Below are 19,570 nucleotides of genomic sequence, written 5' to 3'. Positions count from 1 at the left end.
ACGAGATCACTGGTGCCCATGTGCACCAAATCTCTGTCCATTTGCGCACACATTTGAGGCTAAATGGGAAAACATGACAGCGAGTCTTTTAACAGGAAATACAGTTAGTCAGAAATTACAAGAGACTATATCTCTCATGCTATGTCACAAGGTTTCAGAGAATGGCAAAAGAAATGTGAAACTGGACTATTACACCTAGTGCATTGCTCTCTCACACTTTGCATAGCCATGCTATTAAACCTTATAACATGTCAATAATACTTATTTAACACCAAAAACCCAAAACAACTAACCTCCTACAAGCAACAATTTTTTTACTATACAATATACGTTAAGACCAAAGTGGGGGAGTCACATCCATGACATACATTACTTTCTGAGCTCGTAACAGAAATCTTAAATTGCTTAGAAGGCAACGAAATCCAAACGAGGACTATTCCCCGTGGCAGAGCATAGCATAGTACTACTCCTTTAGCTAACATTCCCTGATCTTTTGAGACAGAAAATACGTTTTCCCCAGCGGAATCTAGTTAATCATGACTTACAATAGATTCCATCTCTCATGGCATGTGTCACAGGGTTTCAGAGAATGGCAAGAGTTGGCAAGAGTAACAACCTTGAGCATTGCTCTCTCACACTTTGCACAGGCATGTGAAGCTAGACTACTACATACTCTTCCTCTTCTAACGGCTCATCGCCCATCTTCTCTTTTGACTTTGCTGCTTCCTTCTCTATCGACTCCTTCCTTGATGATTTCTGCAAGTAAAAAAAACACATGCCGAGTTCATGCATTGAATTTAATTTCAGTATCGTGCCAAATAGCAAACACTAACATAACACATCAGCAATGGCGCGATATAATTTTAATCGCGCATTTATCCGTTGGTCAGGAGTATTTCAGCATGGGGCGGCTGCATTTTAAAATAACCGAATAGGCCATTGAGCTGATATGTTTTAGCTTGCTTATTTCAATGGAATTATAATGTTGCATTTATCGTTGGTCAGTGGAATTTCAGCATGTTGGCGGCTGCATTTTTAAATAACCAGATAGGCCATTGTGCTGATATGTTTTAGCTTGCTTACACAATTCTTCCAGTTCACTAAGTGAATAATCGCCTCAAGAACAAGAAGTGGCAATGGTGAAATAGGCAAATTCCCCTGAAAAGCCTTTTTGTCAGTTTGAGTACCACATCTTCTACAGTTTCTAATCAACTCTCCTTGAGTTAAAATTTATAACAGAACGCCAGTTTGCTCAGCTGCCATATATCCACATGGCAATAGGGCATATACTCGTGCCATGGGAATTAAGCTACTCCATTAACAATTAAGCAAACTACAATGGGAACAGGGAAGGGAGGTCAAATCCCATCAACCATATTAGGATGGGAGCTCGAACTGATCGAAACATGCATACTGGCCAAACGAATTTACAAGAACAGGGAAGGGAGGTCAAATCCCATCAACCATATTAGAGGTTGCTTACTTACCCAGGCATTATACTTCCTGCAGCCATCTACCACAAGTTCTACGGTCCTCAGTGCACTGCATAATTAACAGAGTTATCACCGCGGAGAATCGTATTTCAGACACGAAACGATAGATCACCAGAAGTAGAATTGGTATGGGTTGGGCAAGAAAACGAGGCTTTGAGGCCAATTTTAGCACCCAGAATTTCGCTTACCAGTAGAGCAAGGGCCACCAATTCGCCTTCATCCAAACGCCCAGACTTTCGTTTCCCCTCCGAGTCGCGGAAGGCCAGTCCTGGTAGCCGCCGTGGCGGTACCTGTGGCGACCCGGATCCGGGGAGGAGGAGGAGGAGGTCCTGCCATACCTATCGCCACTCGAGGTCGAGGCCGAGGAGGAGCCGGACTTGCCGCCGCCGACCCCGAAGCGACTCCAACCCGAGGAGGGGGAGGGGGCGGTGCGGAGGTCATACTCGGCGCGGCGGGTGTCGTCGTAGAGGACGTGGTAGGCGTCGTACGCGAGGCGGAAGCGGCGGGTGGCTTCGGCGCGGGTTGCGGCGTCGGCGCGGGCGTGGCGGTCGGGGTGGTGGAGGAGGGCGAGGCGGGAGAAGGCGGCCTTGACCTGGGCCTTGCTGGCGTCTCGCCGGAGCCCCAGCGTCTTGTAGTGGTCGGACTCGCCCATCGCCGGTGAGGTGGCGAACCGGCGTTCCCCCTACTCCAAATCCAAGATCGGGGCCAAGGTTTTGTGACGGTTCAGCGGCTAGGGCCTCGTTAACGGGAAGGGAGAGGTTTTATCACTTTACACCATAAGTTGTGGCATTTTTATCACAAAACCACAACCCTAGGATTTTTTTTCACAAAACACCAACCTTTGGTTAATTGTTTGCACAAAACACATAATCTATAATTAGTTGGTTTGATAGCCCATGAGAAACATATAGTTGTGGGTAAAGTGACATATAATCGCTCATTGCGGCAACCAAGCAATTGCTAGAGTGTAAAAGGATCAAAGTGCATCGTTTGTGATTTTCTTACGATGAACATAGGAGAAATGATGTTTTGATTTTTGTGCATGCTTGCTATGTGGGCCGAGATTGTTTAGAATCAGTCTTTCAGGATCCTAAACAAGAACAAAAAGCGAATTCTAGTTTGATTATTTGTGGCAATGATTGCATATTTAGCAACAATTCATTCTCATCACTCTGTTGTGGATTTTTTTTAAACGAAAAAGGCAGGTGAGCCTACTTTTAATTGCGTTAGAGAGAGAGTTATAGAGCTGCAAAACTATAAGTCAGCTTACCAAACTTGAGCTAGGATTCAAGCGGTAAATAAAAACGGTAGCAAGCACACACAACATTTTCATGAGGAAAATAATACAGTAGTTCAATATTTCCATGAGGAAAAAGAATAGTAGTTCAACTTCTACCAGTATCCCTCCACATGCCCTTCTTTCTCGCTGGTGTCGTCTAAGAGACTAAATGCTTATCAGCCCGGCTAATTAGAGATTATGTGTTTTGTGCAAACAATTACCTCAAAGGTTGGTGTTTTGTGAAAAAAAAATCTAAAGTTGTGGTTCTGTGATAAAATGTTCACAACTTGTGGTGTAAAGTGATAAAACCTCGGTCTATTAGAGGGCACCCAAGAGACAAAGACGGCGTCATGGTTCCTGTGGAGCGTGGAGCCAGTAGCAACATGGCAAACGCCTTTGCGGATTATTGTTTCGACACTCTGCACAAGTAGCAACGACAATATTCGGCGAGTATTTTTCTTTGAGGTATCAACTGTTTGGTGAATTACCGACACCCACATTCACTTTCCTTGTTTTCTCTCTGTCACGGCTGGGTTCTCTTTCTCATATCTCCGTCAACGATTCTGACTGGCATTGGTCATGCAGGTGGGAGGAAATAGCATACCACACCACTTGTTGGTGCTTTTTTTTCAAAGAACCACAACAATGGTTTGTTATTGCAAGGAACACCACATTTTGCTTTAATTGTTTGCACAGAACACATAAAAGTAATTAAGCAACTTGATGGCCAATGCATTAGTCAGGCTCACTGTTACGCCGGTAATTCTTCTCGGTCTACCGCATCGTCAGTTTGGATCGGCCCAACTGCCATTTTTTGTTTCGTTTCCAATTTTCCTTTTTATGTTTATTTTTCTAATTTTCAAAAGTAGAATATTTTTAAAAATTGCATATTTTTAAAATACAGCAATTTTTTTTTGTAATAGTCAACTATTTTATAAAACACTATGAACTACTCATGCATATTATCAACACATACTACCTCCATCCCAAGGCTTATGCCACCCAGGACTCCGAAGTCTGAACAGCAGCCGGCAGCACTGGCCGGCCCTTGTAACATTGGTCAAATCACGAGGTAAAAAGCATCACGAGAGAGACAGACGGATCATCTCGTCGGCCGGTCGGGTACATTGCCTTGGAGCATCGGGGCCAATTATGGATGCCTAGGCATGAAAAAGGTAACGCCCGATGCAAAACGATGTGTCTCACGAAGAGGTACGCGTGCTTTGGCGACTCGGGAGGCGACTGGGAGCTCGCCCTCCATGAGCGCCGCCATCGTGGTACCTCCCGCACCCTTGGGGGGCGCCGGGAGCTGCGCTCGACGCCGGTGAGGAAGGGGAATAGGTTTGCGCCCCTTGCCGCCGCTGTCTCCGAGGCCGAGGGCTCGGAAGAAGAGATCTAGGAGACGGATGACGATGCGGCTCTGCCGCCGCCCCCTTCCCTGGTGAACCTTGGGTGGTTCTAGCCGGATCTGCGAGGGTTTCGGCTGCGGACGGTTTTACCCCTCCACCTATCTGGGCTTGCCTACCTCTGATAGGAAGTTGACACTTGAACAATGGCTATTTTTGGTGGGGAAACTTGCACTCAAGATCGAACCATGGTTGGGGAGATTGATGTCATCAAGGGGACGACTCATTCTCTCCAATGCATGCTTAGATAACTTGCCAATCTTTGCGATGGGTCTGTTCCTCCTCCCCCTTCGCCTCCGGCTTCTGGGCGAGGAGGGTCCTGCCGCCGGAACTCGCGTGCGCGTCTCTGCTGGTTCCGCCACTTAGTACGTCCAATTGCATTGACATAGAAGTTTAAACCGTGCCAAAGCGCGAGGTGAAGGAGTACACGACACCGCCCCCGAATCGGAGACGCGACAGCGATGGCGAAATCATAATCTGCGAACCGGCGCGGCAGCAGCAAGACACGCACGTTCCGGGGACATGACCCTCATGGTCCCGAAGCCGGAGGTGAAGGAGGAGGAGGAGGCCGTGAAGGTATTGGAGTACCTTGGTTGGCAGCGCGTCATCGTCGGCAGCGACAACCCCGAAGACTGCCCCAAGGTACTTTATCACCATGCATCTAATGAGAAAGGGTGGCATAAGCCTTGGGATGGAGGTAGTATGTGTTGATAAAATGCATATGTAGTTCATAGTGTTTTATAAAGTAGTTGACTATTACAAAATTTGTGTTTAAAAAATGGTTGGATTTTAAAAATACTTTTTAAAAATATTCTGATTTTGAAAAATAGAAAAAATAAACATAAAAAGGAAAATCTAAAACAAACAAAAAAGTGGCAGTTGGGCCGATCCAAACGATGTGGTAGACCGAGAGAAATTGCCCGCGTAACAGTAAGCCTGACTAACGGATTGAACATCAAGCTGCTTAATTACTTGTATGTGTTCTGTGCAAAGAATTAAAACAAAATATGGTGTTCCTTGCAACAACAAACCATTGTTGTGGTTCTTTGCAAAAGAAGCACCAACAAGTGGTGTAATCTGCAATTTCCTCTAATAGACCCCGACAAAGGACACACAGCAAAGTACCGAGCGTCAAACCTTGACACTCGGCAAAGATAATTTTTACCTAGTGTGGAATCACTTGACAAATACTATCTTTGCCTAGTGTCAACACTAGGACAAGACATTAGATTTCGATAATTATTCTACCTCCCACTCATGTAAAACCATTCGAAACCAGTATCATACCACTTATAAAGTAGCATGTTGTGGATCTAAAAATGTTTTTTTCGAATAGAGCAAGCGAAAGATGACATTAACTTTGCCCGATTCTAGCGAAATCGGCAGGAAGTGAGCCTACTTCACTGGGTTAGGGAAGTGGATGTACAACCCAGCCACCGAGTTTCAGGTCCTCAGAGATGCGAATTTCGGTTCTTATTATTTAAAAATAAAATCACTGTAGGGGCTTCACCTACCGTATTTCTTAAAAAAACCGTAGAAAATATGATAAGTTCCTAGAAATCCAACACCATTAGGTATATTAACCTTATTATAGAAGTGGTCTTCTATTTTTGTGCATAGGTTTCATAGATTATAGGTTGTGCTTCTTGCAGCTATTTCACAAAAAAAAATGACACCTAGAAAATGAAAAATAGGGTTTTCGTAGCTAGAAAAGAAAAACTCAGATGGCCAGCATTGCATCCCGTCCTAACACCCACACATGTGTGTAATATGAGCTCGTTTCGCCATACTATACCATACCTAAGGTCATGACGTAGCTCATTTTCCCTAAAACAATAGAACAACCTAGGTGGTAGCTCATTTTGTGAAGGGTTTTCAAGAATATATGTAGTACTTCAAGTTTGTACTTTTTGTCACAAATAGGTCACATAAAATGTTGCTTCATGAATTTTTTACATTTTTATGATTTTTTCTTGAGTGAGTTATCCTCAAATTCGGACCCGCCTAAAATGACCTTTTGCATGAACACGTTGCGGCGCACACATGATGGAATCACGCGAAACCAACATTGTACCTCCGATAAAACAACCCTTTGTAGTCCGAAAAATGATTTTTCCAAAAAATTCTGGAACAAGCGAAAGATGACCCTTAGTTTAAATTTTACACACTTCTAAATAAATTGGTAGGATACCACAAAAATACCACGAGTTCCTAAAAAGCCAACGGCATCAGAAGGTATGTGATCCGTATTATAGAAGTGGTCTTCTACTTTTGTGTAGGTTTCATACAGCTCCATATTGCTCTTATTGTAGTTGTTTCACAAAAAAATGTTTCAGTGCCAAAAAATTAAAAAAGTAGATTCTCCGTAGCTAGGAAAGAAAAACTCGTAAGCCAACATCGCTACACGTTCCAAGGCCCACGGATGTGCGCAATATGTGCTTGTTCCAGCAAATTATGCCATACCAAAGGTCGATCACGACCTACCGTATTTTCCCTAAAAGTCATAGAACTCTGTAGGTGGTAGCTCATTTTATGAAAGTGTTTTCAGAATATCTTATGCATTCCAAGTTTCTAATTTTTACTCATAACTAGGTCAAAGGGCAAGATATCTACTCCACATGTTTCGTGTGTTTCTTGATAACACGAAAATAATTTTACAATGTTATAAGTGTGTAGGTTTATTCAAAGAAGCACAAGACGTTTCTCAAACCCCCAAACACGAGACAAAAGTTCAAGGCCGTGGTCTACGCTAGGTCTTACAGGTATATTTTTCAGGTTTTGGGTGTGTGTGTGTCAATATTGGAGATGAAAGAACCTAAGATTTCAAGCTCCAGCCGGCCATGGGAATGCCACAGCCGGCCACACGATGCCTCAGCCGGATAAACGATGGCTCAGCCAGCCAAGGCGATGGCACAGTCGTACAATGCTATGGCGCAGCCGACCATGACAGTGACACAGCCGACCCAACACATAGATGTTCCCCTGTCTTTGGCATAATGGGGGCCATCCCCCGACATTTACCAAAAATTAACATTTTCACAACCATGCTTGCCAACAAATCAAATGAAAGAGAAATCGTTCAACTTGTTTGAGGAAACACCAACAGTAATAATTTGATAGCACTTGTGAAAATGCATATCCAATATTGCATTATGATTGAAAACAAAGCATGGGAAAGATAAATCATTCATCGTGTTTTTTTGCAATACACAGAGCATCTATATTCAAGACCAGGGGAACATGATTGTCACAAATGTTAAGAAAATCATCAACATGCTTGCAAAGGAACCAAGAAAGAAATTGTTCGGCATGTGCAATGCAAATGATGAGAAAGGTATTAGAGTCAACTTTGAACTTGAAATCACTTGTGTTATGCTCTTAAGAGCTCGTTTTGTCAGCTCGTGCTCAATCGAAGTTGACATTATTGTTCGCGTAGCTACACACACAATAGGCAAAGCAAAGAATGTGTGTGTGCATGGTATAGGAACACATCATCCATCATGATGTCTCATTTCTTGTGCATGTCACCATCAGCGTTAAGCAAGTTATTGTAATACACATGGTGAATAGGCGGGGTAAATATGGGAACATGATCAACATGGGTTATGCAAAGTCTACATTAGTTGAGAAAACAATGAGGGATATCGCATTAACAAATTATTGCAAAGCAAGCATTGGAAAGAACAATTGTTCATTAGGGTATTGTGTTGCTGCAGGGACCGGGTATAATTGGTATCTATCGATATTAATATATTCCCTTTTTCAAAAAAGATCAATTGTTCGACAAGGTTGTCACAACACAAATACTATCTTTATCAGTATTGCAAGCAATACACTGGAAAGAGCAATTCTTCAACATATTGCAAGCAATATGAGAGAAAGTGAAACACTCGTAGCATGTCATTATCATTACAACATTATCATAAGCAACTAATTTCACATGATCAACAATAATGGTGGTATCACAAGTATCACATGGGAATGTGAAAGAAGCATATGCCATAGCAATTGCATCATCATTATCATCCATGCATTCGTCAGTCTTCATATCCACTAGTGGGATCATGTCATCATCAACACCTATATTATTACCTTTGTATTCCCACTCATGTGATGTATGTGGTGCAGTAGTGGTAGCCTCCATGTGGCCGACTTTCTCATCCTCATGTATCCATGGTGCGGGATCATCTTCATCCACTATGTAGAACTTCTCCATCATCGGCACTTCATCATCCATGAAACCTAGTACAACATGAGAAAACACAATATATGTAGAGCTTAAGTTGTTAGAATGTGAAATGGTCTCCATGGACCTATCAATTATCTCTCTCAACTCACTCAGTGTATCGCTCATGTCCTCCAAAATGGAAGCACTCAATCTCACATATGGGGTGGGAGTCACTCAACTCATCATCACTCTCACTCAAGTGCGCTAAGTGGCTATCATGATGACATGGGCTTGGTACCATCTCATAATGAAGCATATAGGAGTAGGCTCGATTTTCTCATCTCCATGCGCCTCTATTGGTGAAGGAAAAAATCCAATGGTAGCCATTGTCAACTCCATCGCCTCCCAAATTGACACTATGTGATGTTTGTCATAGTTTCATTGAGATCTAGGCTCTAATCAACTTTACCGTTGACTTGGCCTTGGGTCCATATGTACTCCGATGTTATGTTATATTTGCTATTGCACGTGCCACATAGAAGATTGGGACATTTTCGTGACTCATGACCATTGCAGGAACACTTGGTGCAAATAGGATTTAGGCACTCCAATGTAGAATGACCTTTGTTGTTGCGTTTGTAGCATACTCGATGAGGAAAATCCCAAGAATCATGACCTTTATCATTGCACTTTGAGCATATGCGATTAGGGCAATCCCATCGATTATGTCCTTGGTCGGTGCATATTGGGCATGCGTGACTTTTCTTGATGTCGTCTAATTTGATTGCGCCATTGTCAATCTTGATGGCGACAATCATATGAATTGGAGGACTTCTTCTTGGAGCTTGAGGTTCTTGTATGTGCCATTGTGGTGGTGGCGGTAGAAGGGGAGAGCACCATCTGATGGGGTTCATCTTGATTTGCACTTCACACCAACTTGTTTCTTGATGTAGCTTCATGTTGCACACCATTGGATTTCTTATCATGTGTTGGCGATCTTGGAGGTGACATTGTGGTGGTGGCGTGGTGGTAAGATTTCTTACTATGAATTGTTAATGTATTTCCATAATAGCTAGATGGCATTTGTGGATCGAAGTTTATGTTTCAAGGAAGAGAATATGACATGCTTACTGCCAATGTTTAGTGAGGAATTTATGAGATTTGTAAACTAAAAAACTTACTATTTGGAGTATATTCGTATTTTCTCTCTCTTTGGATTGCATGTACATTATTCATTGTTCTCTATTCCTCCTTATTTCCATTGTGTGTTGTAAAACATTACTGAACTCAGGAATCTGAACTATATGTATATAGTACTTGCATAAATTGAGACAATGAATAAATTTAGCTGATTGGTAGGATAGAGAAATTAGGTACTACCAACCATTTTATTCGCAAAAGAGGTACTGCCAACCACTTTTTGTTTTTGAAGTTACATTCTGTTTAATATTTTTCCAGATACACTTATGAGCCTTTTGTGGCTTCTCGTTGTTATAGCTTTTGAAATTTAAGATGCTATTTCCTTTTAGTATAGCTTCTCGCGTGTGTAGTTTTGGTAGGCTCGGTTGGGGCTTCAACCGGCGGCGCGGAGGAGAAGCTGAGGTCGCCGGCGTTGCTTTTGGTGCAGGTGGGCGTCTTCTTCGGCGGCGGCGCTCGTGGAGCTCCGTGGTGGCGCACCTGCTTGCCGTGCACCCGCGAATCGGAGGATTCGTGCCGTGCTCTCTGCCCCGGCCAGATCTTGCGACGGCGGATCTGGGTGAAGAATAAGATGGAAGCTGCTGTTCATGGTGACCGCGTCGACGGCGGTGGCGGTGCAGGGCGGAGGCTCTACGGAGCCGAGTGGCGTCGACTTCCCGTCCGCAATGGGGTGTCTCCCGATCCAAGGCTTTGGGGAGTTCGTGCGGCGGCGCGCCGGCGCGACGTTCTCGTTTCCGTCTCCGTTGCTGGGGTTCAGAAGGACCAATTTGTAATTTCTTTTTGGTTTCTGGACTGTTCTGTAAGAACCACGGTTTAATATGAACAGGGTTTTCTCGCAAAAAAAAACATGTTAAATGTATAACATATGTGTATATTTGTTTGATGCCTGCAATGTGAATGCTTTAGCTATATGAAATGGCCAAGATGGTCGCATGAACCTGCATGTTCTGATATTTTGAATATTGACAAGCTAAACCAAATGTGGCAGTACATACTCAAAGGGTCTTCGTTGCTTGTTGGATATACACAACAATAAGTATGTATTTCATTTTTTGAAATGCATCTTGCAGAATAAACTACGCCTTTAAGAAATATAACCTAATCGCAATGCAGTTGTGTTTTGTTTGGAGAAATCTGAACAAATGAAGCATAGGGGTCCAACCGAAGTTCTTGTATTTATATGTATGTCTTGCACGCACATTGAGCCTCCGGCGAAGCGAAGGAAGTTGGTCATTTCTGGTATGTGGTACCGCCAACTTCAAAGAGACCTAGGCCGGATGTTGAGCGCAACATGGTAACAAGCTCAAAGAGGACTTCCGCGCAGGAGATGTTGTAAAGCCTAGGGCTACATAACTACTAACAATTTTGCAGGAAAAATGTAACGATGCCATTTATACATTCTTAGTCCATATAATTCGGTATATATTAGCGGTCAATGTCATATACGTTAAATACCGTGCAAAATTAAGTGTGCCTTATATTTGTGACGGAGGTGTTATATTTTCATCTAATTTTGGTAGTTGTATAAGACGTGCATGTGCACGTGGTCACTAGTGTCCATGGTCATCTATAATTTGGTAGTTGTATAAGACAGTGCACGTGCTCGATCACTAGTTTCCTAAGGTTAGGAACCGGGAGGGGATAATGTGAGGGCGTTTGAGCGGTTGTTGGAGGCCACACAACATGTCAACATGGATTAGCACGAATCGTGGGGCAGGGAGCCATCCATGCGGAGCTTCTTCTTATCTTACCTTATCATCATTTTTCCTTGATAGGATGACTAATCTCTTCTTTAGTATATATCTCTTTTGGAAGTTTTCTATGGGGTGTGCCGTGCGACCCGGAGGATTGGAACTTGGGTACGCGCGCACCCATTTACGAAAAGTTTAAAAAAATGTTATTTAAAAGTTTCTAAAAAATGTGAAGTAAAATTTTACATGTACATATTATGTTGATACTTACTCGTGTGAGTTTTCACGAAAAAATACCATTGTGTGTGGCCTGTATAAAAATGACAAAATGTCCAAATGAGAATAGTGAACACGAATTTGTACTATTCACAGGAATAGGAATTTGCATTTTGTCATTTTTGTGTAGGTCACACATAATGGTATTTTTCCGTGAAAACACACATGAGTAAGTATCAACATAATATCTACATGCAAAAATTTACTTCACATTTTTTGGAAACTTTTAAATAGCATTTTTTTGAACTTTTCCTAAATGGGTGCGCGCGCACCCAGGTTCCATTCACCATTTTCGGTGTGCCGTGTGCATCAACATATAATTGATGGAAGCGGGCGTTAGCGAGCTGGCATGTTGTAGCAAGCAAGGCCGCTGATTACACCAAGTTGAGGAAAGCAGATTGCAGCCAGCATTCCTGTACCGAGCGACGACATGGTAGCGAGCACGGCTTACACCGTCCGGACCGTGTCCCGGCGCATGGTCCGGCCGACGTACGGTGCCATGCCTATGCCGTCGTGGGAGGACATTCAGCTGACACCGTGGGACCTCTACTGCCTCAGCATTAAGTACATCCAGAAGGGGATACTCCTGCCCAGGCCTCCAGCCGGCGGTGAGGCCAACCTAGTCGACGCCCTCGCGTCCTCCCTCTCGCGCGCCCTGGGCCGCTACTACCACTTCTCTGGCCGGCTCGCCGTCGACGAGCATGGCGACGGCACGGTCACCATCCCGCTGCGCCCCACAGGGGAAGGCGCCGAGCTAGTCCACGCGGTGGCGCCCGGCGTGGCCGTGGCGGACATCGTCGGCTCGGTGGTCCAGGATTTTTTGCCCTTGAACGGGGTGTGTAACGCGGACGCGGCCATCGATTCGTCGCTCCCCGTGCTGTGTGCGCAGGTCACCGAGCTCGACGACGGCCTCTTCATCGGCATGTCGATGAACCACACTGTCGGCGACGGGGCGGGCTTCTGGGACTTTCTCAACGCATGGTCGGCGATTCACCGTGGCGACGAGGAACACATGCGTGCCCCGGCGCCGGTGCACCGAAGGTGGTTCGTCGACACGAGCCCCGTGCCAATCCCTGTGCCCTTCAGCACACTGCAGCACGCTGTCCGGCGGCTCGAGACCCCGCCGGTGCGACTGGCACATGGCTTCTTCACCTTCTCCGCCGCTAGCGTGAAGAAGCTCAAAGCGAGGGCGAACGATGAGATGCTCAAGGCAGGGGAAGCAGCCACCATCTCCTCGCTCCAGGCCCTGGTCGCGCACCTGTGGCATGCAGTCTCCCGGGCCCGAGGCCTCCCGCCTGGGCAGGCGACGTCCTGCTCCCTGCTCACTGGGTGCCGGGGGCGCATGCGCGTCATCCCGGCGGGCTACGTGGGAAACGCCATCACGCTCAGCATGACACCGAGCTGCACCGTCGGCGAGACCCTAGACAAGGGGCTGGGCTGGACGGCCTGGCAGCTGAACCGTGCCGTGGGGTCGTTCGACGAGGTAAAGGTGCGGGAATGGCTGGATCGCTGGGCCCGGGAGCCCTGCTTCTCTTCCCCGGCATCTTCCTCCCGCAGCAGGGGTGCACTGCTGATCACGAGCTCGCCGCGGTTCAACGTGTTCGGGAACGACTTCGGGTGGGGAAAGCCGGTAGGCCTGTGTTCCGGCCCCGCGGACAAGACGGACGGCAAAGTGTCGGTGTTCGAGGGGCCGGAGCGGGAAGGGAGCATGTCACTGGAGGTGTCCTTGTTGCCCGATGCCATGGAGAGGCTCGTCGCCGACAACGAGTTCATGGAAGCTGTGGCCATACCGCGGCCGTGATCAGAATCAGATTTGGTTGTAGTGATGGCGTTTCGTCAGGTTCAGTTTACCACTTGGCAGTCCTCTGCTAGGTTTCCATTTGTGCGTCGTAGCAGTTTTCATGAGTGTTCATGGGATGGTATTTTCCCTTCGATGTAACCAGAATAAAAGGAGGCGACCGAATTCAGAAAACACTTGTCTTTGTTCACTTCATCCTGTGAGCCAGATTATATCGATCATGTCTCGATTCAATCATGTCTTTAATTTTTTTTAGGGTTTTCTTAACTAGGCCTTTTTTTCTACAGAAAGGTGATAAAAAAATGTGATTGCATATTTGTTTCTTTAAAATTACATATTGTTGTAAGAATGGATATCACCCTTCCAATGGATAAAAGTCAAGTAAAGTCCAGCCAAGACTCATCAACAAGTACCCCGGTCATGGCGTGGTCAACAAAGTCAAAGATCCAATGTGTAGTCACAGGTCAAGCTAAGAGCAATAAATCCATTAGTGCGGGTATTAGGGAATCTAGTTGCAATGGACTATGCACCACACCCTCTCCCCAATCCAACATGGACTAGTGGACCAAACTTTATCGTTGCGCCCCTCCTACCTATCAGCGTGAAGGGCATTTTTGGTCATTTAGCAAGATAAGATCCGAACTACCCCGACATGTTAGGTGGGAGGGCATCCTTGGTTTTTGTGCAAGCCCCTCTAGCCTATAAATAGACCCTCATTGGGGAGCATATATCACTCACTCTCATTTTATAATAAACTAAAGGGAAGAGGGCTAGAGCTCCAAGTTCACAACGGGAAGCTCTACTATTGGACTTCACCCGTGGTGTCGACGACAACTCGGGCCAAAGTCGGCGAGAGGAACAATTAGAGTCACTCTTGGGTAGTTCATGATGACCCAAGTTTCGCTCAAACAACCTCCTCTTACGATGCTCTCCTAAGAGCATCTCCAGCCGCGTCCCCCAAACCGCGCCGGATTGAGCGTTTGGGGGACGTGTTTTGTTCGTGCCGCCTTTGGGGGACGTCGCTCCCCAGCCGTGTCCCCCAAATGCCTCCCCCAAACATTTAAAATACTTTTTTTTGATATTTTTATTTCAATTTCCACAAACTAATACATAATTGGGAACGTGGTTTACACGAAGACACAGTTAGGAACATGGTTTTCCACAAACTAATACATAGTTTGAACCATGGTGGACACAAATATAAAATTTTGCAAAGAAACTAAACCTAACTAGGCCGTGCATCGAAGGTTTCCTGTGTTCGCTGCTAAGAAAAAACACTCGAGGGCACACCCAGTCACCTAAACTGGAAAATCCAGCGGGAGGATGGTGCCCTTGTTGGTTCTACCGATGAGGCGAACATCTAGAAACTTCCGTGCACGTGTTCGCTGCGAAGAAACAACACTCAGTCGTCCTCCTCGTCGGTGTTGTCGCCGTGGTAGTCCCGGTGGCACCGCGTCTCATCGAAGACCTTGACGCTCATGTCCCTGTCGCCGAAGTAGGAGAACAGGAGGATGAAGCCGGCTTCGAGGTTGTGGTGCCGCGCGAACTTCTCCCAGCCGATGTTGAGGTACATCTTGCCGCGCGCGTCGTAGATCACGTCGACGATCCACCGGTGTAAGAGCAAAATTCATACCCCAAGTTTTGTGTGTTTGATGACAACACTTGAGCAATCTCACCGTGTGCCTTGAGTATCATTGTTAGATTTGCAAGTACACGGTGACCTCGCCGGACGCATCAAGATCGGAAGACTGAAGCGTAGTTGATAGGTTTTCCGGTTTTGTGTGTGTTTAGCGAGGTAACAAAGTTGGAGAGAAAAAGGGAAGAAAACCAGATTTAGCCAGGCCGGTACTACCGGTACCTGTAGCGGTAGTACCGCTACCCCTATAGGTACCGCCCTCGGTACCGCTCTGAGTCTGCGCTGAATTCGACCCCAGAACAAGTTGCGGTACCCCTGCAGTACCTGGGGCGGTAGTACCGCTCACGAGCGGTAGTACCGCTCAAGGTACCGCTTGAGGTACCGTAACGCGTTACGGTCGTATCGCTCCGGTACCGCCCTGGTACCACTCTGGATCCAGTAAGGTCTGGACCCTATTGCGGTACCACGAGCGGTACCTCGGGCGGTAGTACCGCTCTGTGTCCTTTGACCAGATCTGGGGGGGGATTTCGAACTCAGAGCAGTAGTACCGCTTACCCCAAAGCGGTAGTACCGCTTAGGCCAAATCTGGACATAACGGTTGGATTTGGAGGAGCCTATTTAAGGGCCCCTTCTTCCCCACCCGATTTTATCTCTTCCCCTTCTCTCTCCTCCATTGTTGCTGAGCTTAATCCTTGAGGATCTCCTTCCCCCTCCAACCAATCTTGCCCTAATTTTGAGGATAGGTGGAGGAGACCCCGATCTATAGTTCTACCAAGAGAGATTTCACAAATACTAGCTATTCCTTAGTGGATCTTGGTGGTAGGGTTCCTTTGGTGGATCTTGGAGAAGAGTTCCTTTGGTGGAGCATTGGGGCCTTTGGTGGAGCCTTGGAGAGTTTCTTGGTGGAGCCTTGGAGAGTTTCTTGGTGGAGCATTGGAAGAGTTCCTATGGTGGAGCATTGGTGATGGGTTCCTATGGTGGAGCATTGGAGATGTGCAGCTATGGAGTCTAGCTTGGTGATGTACTAGCTCCATAGGGTGTTGGGAGCATCCTTGTGTGTGTGGAGCTCGCCCCAACCTTGTGAAGGAATCACCGCCTCGACCGTTGCCTTAGTGGAAGAGGGAGAGCACCTCTGTGTAGCTCTCTCGAGGAAGAGGGTGAGGCCTTCCTTCGTGGTGTGGCCGCCTAGTCTCTTGTGTGAGACTAGCACCTCCTCAACGCAGACGTACCTCCTTTAGTGGAGGGAACTGCGGGAAACAAACCTCGACTCGCCTCGCGCCCCCCGGTTGTCTCGCTCCTTACTTTGTTTATCTTGTTGATTCCTTTACTTGTTGCACATGCTCTAGCTTCATTGTAGGATCACCCCCATTGCTAAAAGTCACACCTTTACCTTCCGTTGCATAAAACTTGAAAAAGACTAAAACTTGCCGTAGCGCCATTCACCCTCCCCCCTCTTGTTCGCTACGATCCGTTCAAGTAGTATCAGAGCAAGGTTTTCTTGCTCGGGCTTTACCGCCTAAGAAATGGCCGAACAAGAGACGGTTGTGAATGGGTCACCTTCCCTTGAGCCACCCGCTCCATCATCGCCCATCGATTCCACGACGGCTACGTTGGATGACCTCAAGAAATTGGAGTCATCCATCGTTGCCCAAATGAAGGCGATGATGATGGAGTTGGTGGTTCAAAAACCAAACCCTCCTCCAAAAGCAAGTGCCGAGGATCCACCACCAAAAGCCAACACCCTTCCTCTTGTTGATTTTGTCGCGGAAGCGACAAAAGATACACAAAAGGAAGGGCTTGGGGATATCGGCACTTCAACAAAAGGGAAGGATGATGACACACCGGTTGAGGAACGTCAAGGGAGTTATCATGCGGTGCCACCACCAAATGATTACACCATCAACGTTCCGATACCGATGCCGCATATCTTGTCGCATGGTTCACCACCGTTACTCGAGTCAAACAACTTTGAGAATTGGCAATTCTTAATGCGTTCACATGTGCGCAGCGCTTCTACTGAGCTTTGGCGTATCATTGAGGAGGGCTATTCACCACGAGATCCCAAGAAGATGACAAGAAGAGATGTGGTGGATGACCAACTCAACGCCATCGCCATCAACATGATTCATATGGCCATCTCCCCCAAGGACCGCGCTCATATCCGCTCGCTCAAGACCGCCAAGGAAGCATGGGACAAACTTGAGAAGCTCTTCCTCGGCAATGCAAGCATCCAAAGCTCTCGCTTTGATGAAGTGAACAACATGGCCGACAACTTCTTCATGATTGAAGGAGAGACCCCCGAAGAAATGTACCGACGCCTCATCGCTCTTGCCGTGCAAATGCAAGATCTTGGAGCAACGTTCGTGGATGACTATTGGATCAAACGCAAGTTCTACAACGCTCTCCTCCCTTATGAGGAAGTGAAGTTGACGGCCATCTGCCAAAACGCCTCCTTCCGTACTATGACATCCGATGAAGTCCTTAGCGAAGTCTGTCGAGGGTACTCCTCGCCAATGCCCTCCGATAGGGGCTTAGGGTTGATGGAATCCTGTAGGCTGACACGAGACATCGGTTCACAGACAAGCGGGGAGAGCGATTTACCCAGGTTCGAGGCCCTCGATGAGGTAAAACCCTTATGTCCTGCCTGTCTGTTCTTTGATTATGAAAACAATGGGTTACAATGGGGTGCCGAATAGTTTGGCTGAGATCTAGGCGAGATTGCTGTTGCTAGGGTTACCTAGCTCTAAACTTTTCCTGGCTAAGATTGCTAAGATTGTTCGTGTCCTCCGGCAGCCCCTCTCCCGGCCTTTATATAGGAGGCCAGGTCTCAAGAGGTCTAACCGAATACGACTAGATTTACAATAGTTTAGATCCAATCTTTCCTTGTTTGTTCGCTCCCTTGTCTTGCCCGTCAAGGAATCTTCTGGTGCGCCGACCTAGTGGCCCATCTAGCCTTCGGGTGTCTTCATGGGCCTCCAGTTGGTCAATACAGGATAGGGCAACGTCGGTTACTCGAAGGGTAATGCCCACGTCAGTAGCCCCCGAGTGTCTTAGCCGTAGATAATTCGGGTAGAGACTAATGCATGTCCTCTCATCATATTCTTCATTATTCTTGTTCATCTTGATTTTGCTCCATCTTCTTTTTATCGGGTGCGCGTCAGCGCTCCCGATGGGAGTAGCCCCCGAGTCTAGGTACGGAAGCTTGCAATCCGTGCATAGACTCAAGTTGTACTACTCGAATACTTTCCTCTGCCGAGTTTTTTCGCAAGTCTCCGTAGGCCATCCGATACATTTTCTTTACGCAAAGGATAATGAGTAACGTGCCCAACTTTTGTTGGTTAACTGCCTGATGGCAAAACAACGTTACTCTACACAGAATCAAGTCCCCGGGCATGATCCTGGAGTGCAAAAAACTTTTATTGGATGTACATCATGCGCTCCCGATGGGAGTGTTTAGGTGTAATCGCTTGTAACCGAGAGCAGACTCAGTCCTTTTTCCTTCGACTGCTTATTCTGTCGAGTCTTCCTTTTTATCGGGTGCGCGTCAGCGCTCCCGATGGGAGTAGCCCCCGAGTCCAGGTTCGGATGCTTGCAATCCGTGCGTGGACTCAAATTCTTCATCCGATAACTTTTTATGTTTCCTTCGAATGCTTCCAATTTATGACGTCATTGCTGACGTGTAACTACTGCGGGCTGATTTGACGGGTCTCATCATGACGGGCTAGCCCTAGCTCTGTTCAATCAGTGTTTTAGGACTAGACCACTATACGCGTAACGACCGAGGTGGCTCCTCGATTTTCGCGCAATCGTGGGCGTAGTGGGCCGTTAGTTCCTCCCCTTCCTCAAGCGCCACGTGCTTACTTAACTCTTAACTTCTTCTTAAAATCTCCAAAGGACAAAAAATTCTCAATCTTCTCCACGGTTCCCGCAGCATCTCCTCATTCTCCCTCTTCTTCCTTCTTTCGCCATTGTCGCGCCGCCGCCACAGTTTCAATCTTCCCCAGATCTCGCGATGGTGAAGAAGAAGACTACCGCCGCCGCCGCTAGCTCCACCAGCGGAGGTGCCGCTGCCAAGTCCTCCTCTTCTCTTCCGAAGGGGAGCGCCCCGAGCGCCCCTCCCCCAGCTCCGGCGCCGCCAGCGCCGTCGAGCTCAATGGTCAAACCTGGGGACTGGGTAGCTTCAACCGTCACCAAGCGTGACGAAAAGAGGTCCCGAAGCTTAGGATTGATATCCTCCGACGCGGGAGATGTGATCCTTCCAGGTGCGATCTCTCGGTCTGATCCTCCTGCTGGATTTTCTGTGATGTTCTTATCTTTTCTTCACCGAGGCCTTTCGCTCCCCACTCATGGATTCCTCCTCCATCTCTTGCGGACGTACGAAATCCAATTATGGCAACTTAACCCCAACTCAATCCTCCATGTCGCTGTGCTCATCACCCTTTGCGAGGCGTTTTTGGGCATTGAACCTCATTTCGGACTGTGGAAGAAGATCTTCTATGTGAAGAGATACAGCAGTAGTAATGGGTACTTTGTCACCGGAGGAGTAGGTTTTGTTGCTCGCTCAGAAGTTAATTACTTTAATTTCCCAATGAGAGAGTCCGTGCAAGGATGGAGGTTGAAATGGTT

General features: G+C 46.7%; 2 protein-coding genes across 2 annotated transcripts; one reads left to right on the top strand and one right to left on the bottom strand.

Annotated features, from left to right (window-relative positions):
• Positions 1-360: 360 nt before the first annotated feature.
• On the bottom strand, positions 361-2,228 carry LOC127342533 (uncharacterized). The gene is made up of 3 exons (XM_051368494.2): positions 1,682-2,228; positions 1,488-1,542; positions 361-756 (listed from the first exon to the last, which is right to left on the bottom strand). Exons 1-3 carry the CDS (start codon positions 2,143-2,145, stop codon positions 658-660), a joined length of 618 nt encoding a protein of 205 aa, XP_051224454.1. The 5' UTR covers positions 2,146-2,228; the 3' UTR covers positions 361-657.
• Positions 2,229-11,829: 9,601 nt separating this feature from the next.
• Positions 11,830-13,484, top strand: LOC127342532 (uncharacterized acetyltransferase At3g50280-like). Its single transcript, XM_051368493.2, has one exon. It carries the CDS (start codon positions 11,941-11,943, stop codon positions 13,309-13,311), a length of 1,371 nt encoding a protein of 456 aa, XP_051224453.1. The 5' UTR covers positions 11,830-11,940; the 3' UTR covers positions 13,312-13,484.
• Positions 13,485-19,570: the final 6,086 nt, after the last annotated feature.

The sequence above is a fragment of the Lolium perenne genome, chromosome 3, assembly GCF_019359855.2.
Source record: "Lolium perenne isolate Kyuss_39 chromosome 3, Kyuss_2.0, whole genome shotgun sequence".
Classification (NCBI taxonomy): Eukaryota; Viridiplantae; Streptophyta; class Magnoliopsida; order Poales; family Poaceae; genus Lolium; species Lolium perenne.
Note: the sequence above shows the minus strand (reverse complement) of the source record. Positions and strands in the feature narration are given on the sequence as shown.

Coding starts and splice junctions, on each gene's coding strand:
- LOC127342533 (XM_051368494.2), bottom strand. CDS start 2,145: ATGGGCGAGTCCGACCACTACAAGACGCTGGGGCTCCGGCGAGACGCC. Junction 1,543..1,681: donor TGGTGGCCCTTGCTCTACTG/GTAAGCGAAATT, acceptor TTAATTATGCAG/TGCACTGAGGACCGTAGAAC. Junction 757..1,487: donor GCAGGAAGTATAATGCCTGG/GTAAGTAAGCAA, acceptor TTTTACTTGCAG/AAATCATCAAGGAAGGAGTC.
- LOC127342532 (XM_051368493.2), top strand. CDS start 11,941: ATGGTAGCGAGCACGGCTTACACCGTCCGGACCGTGTCCCGGCGCATG.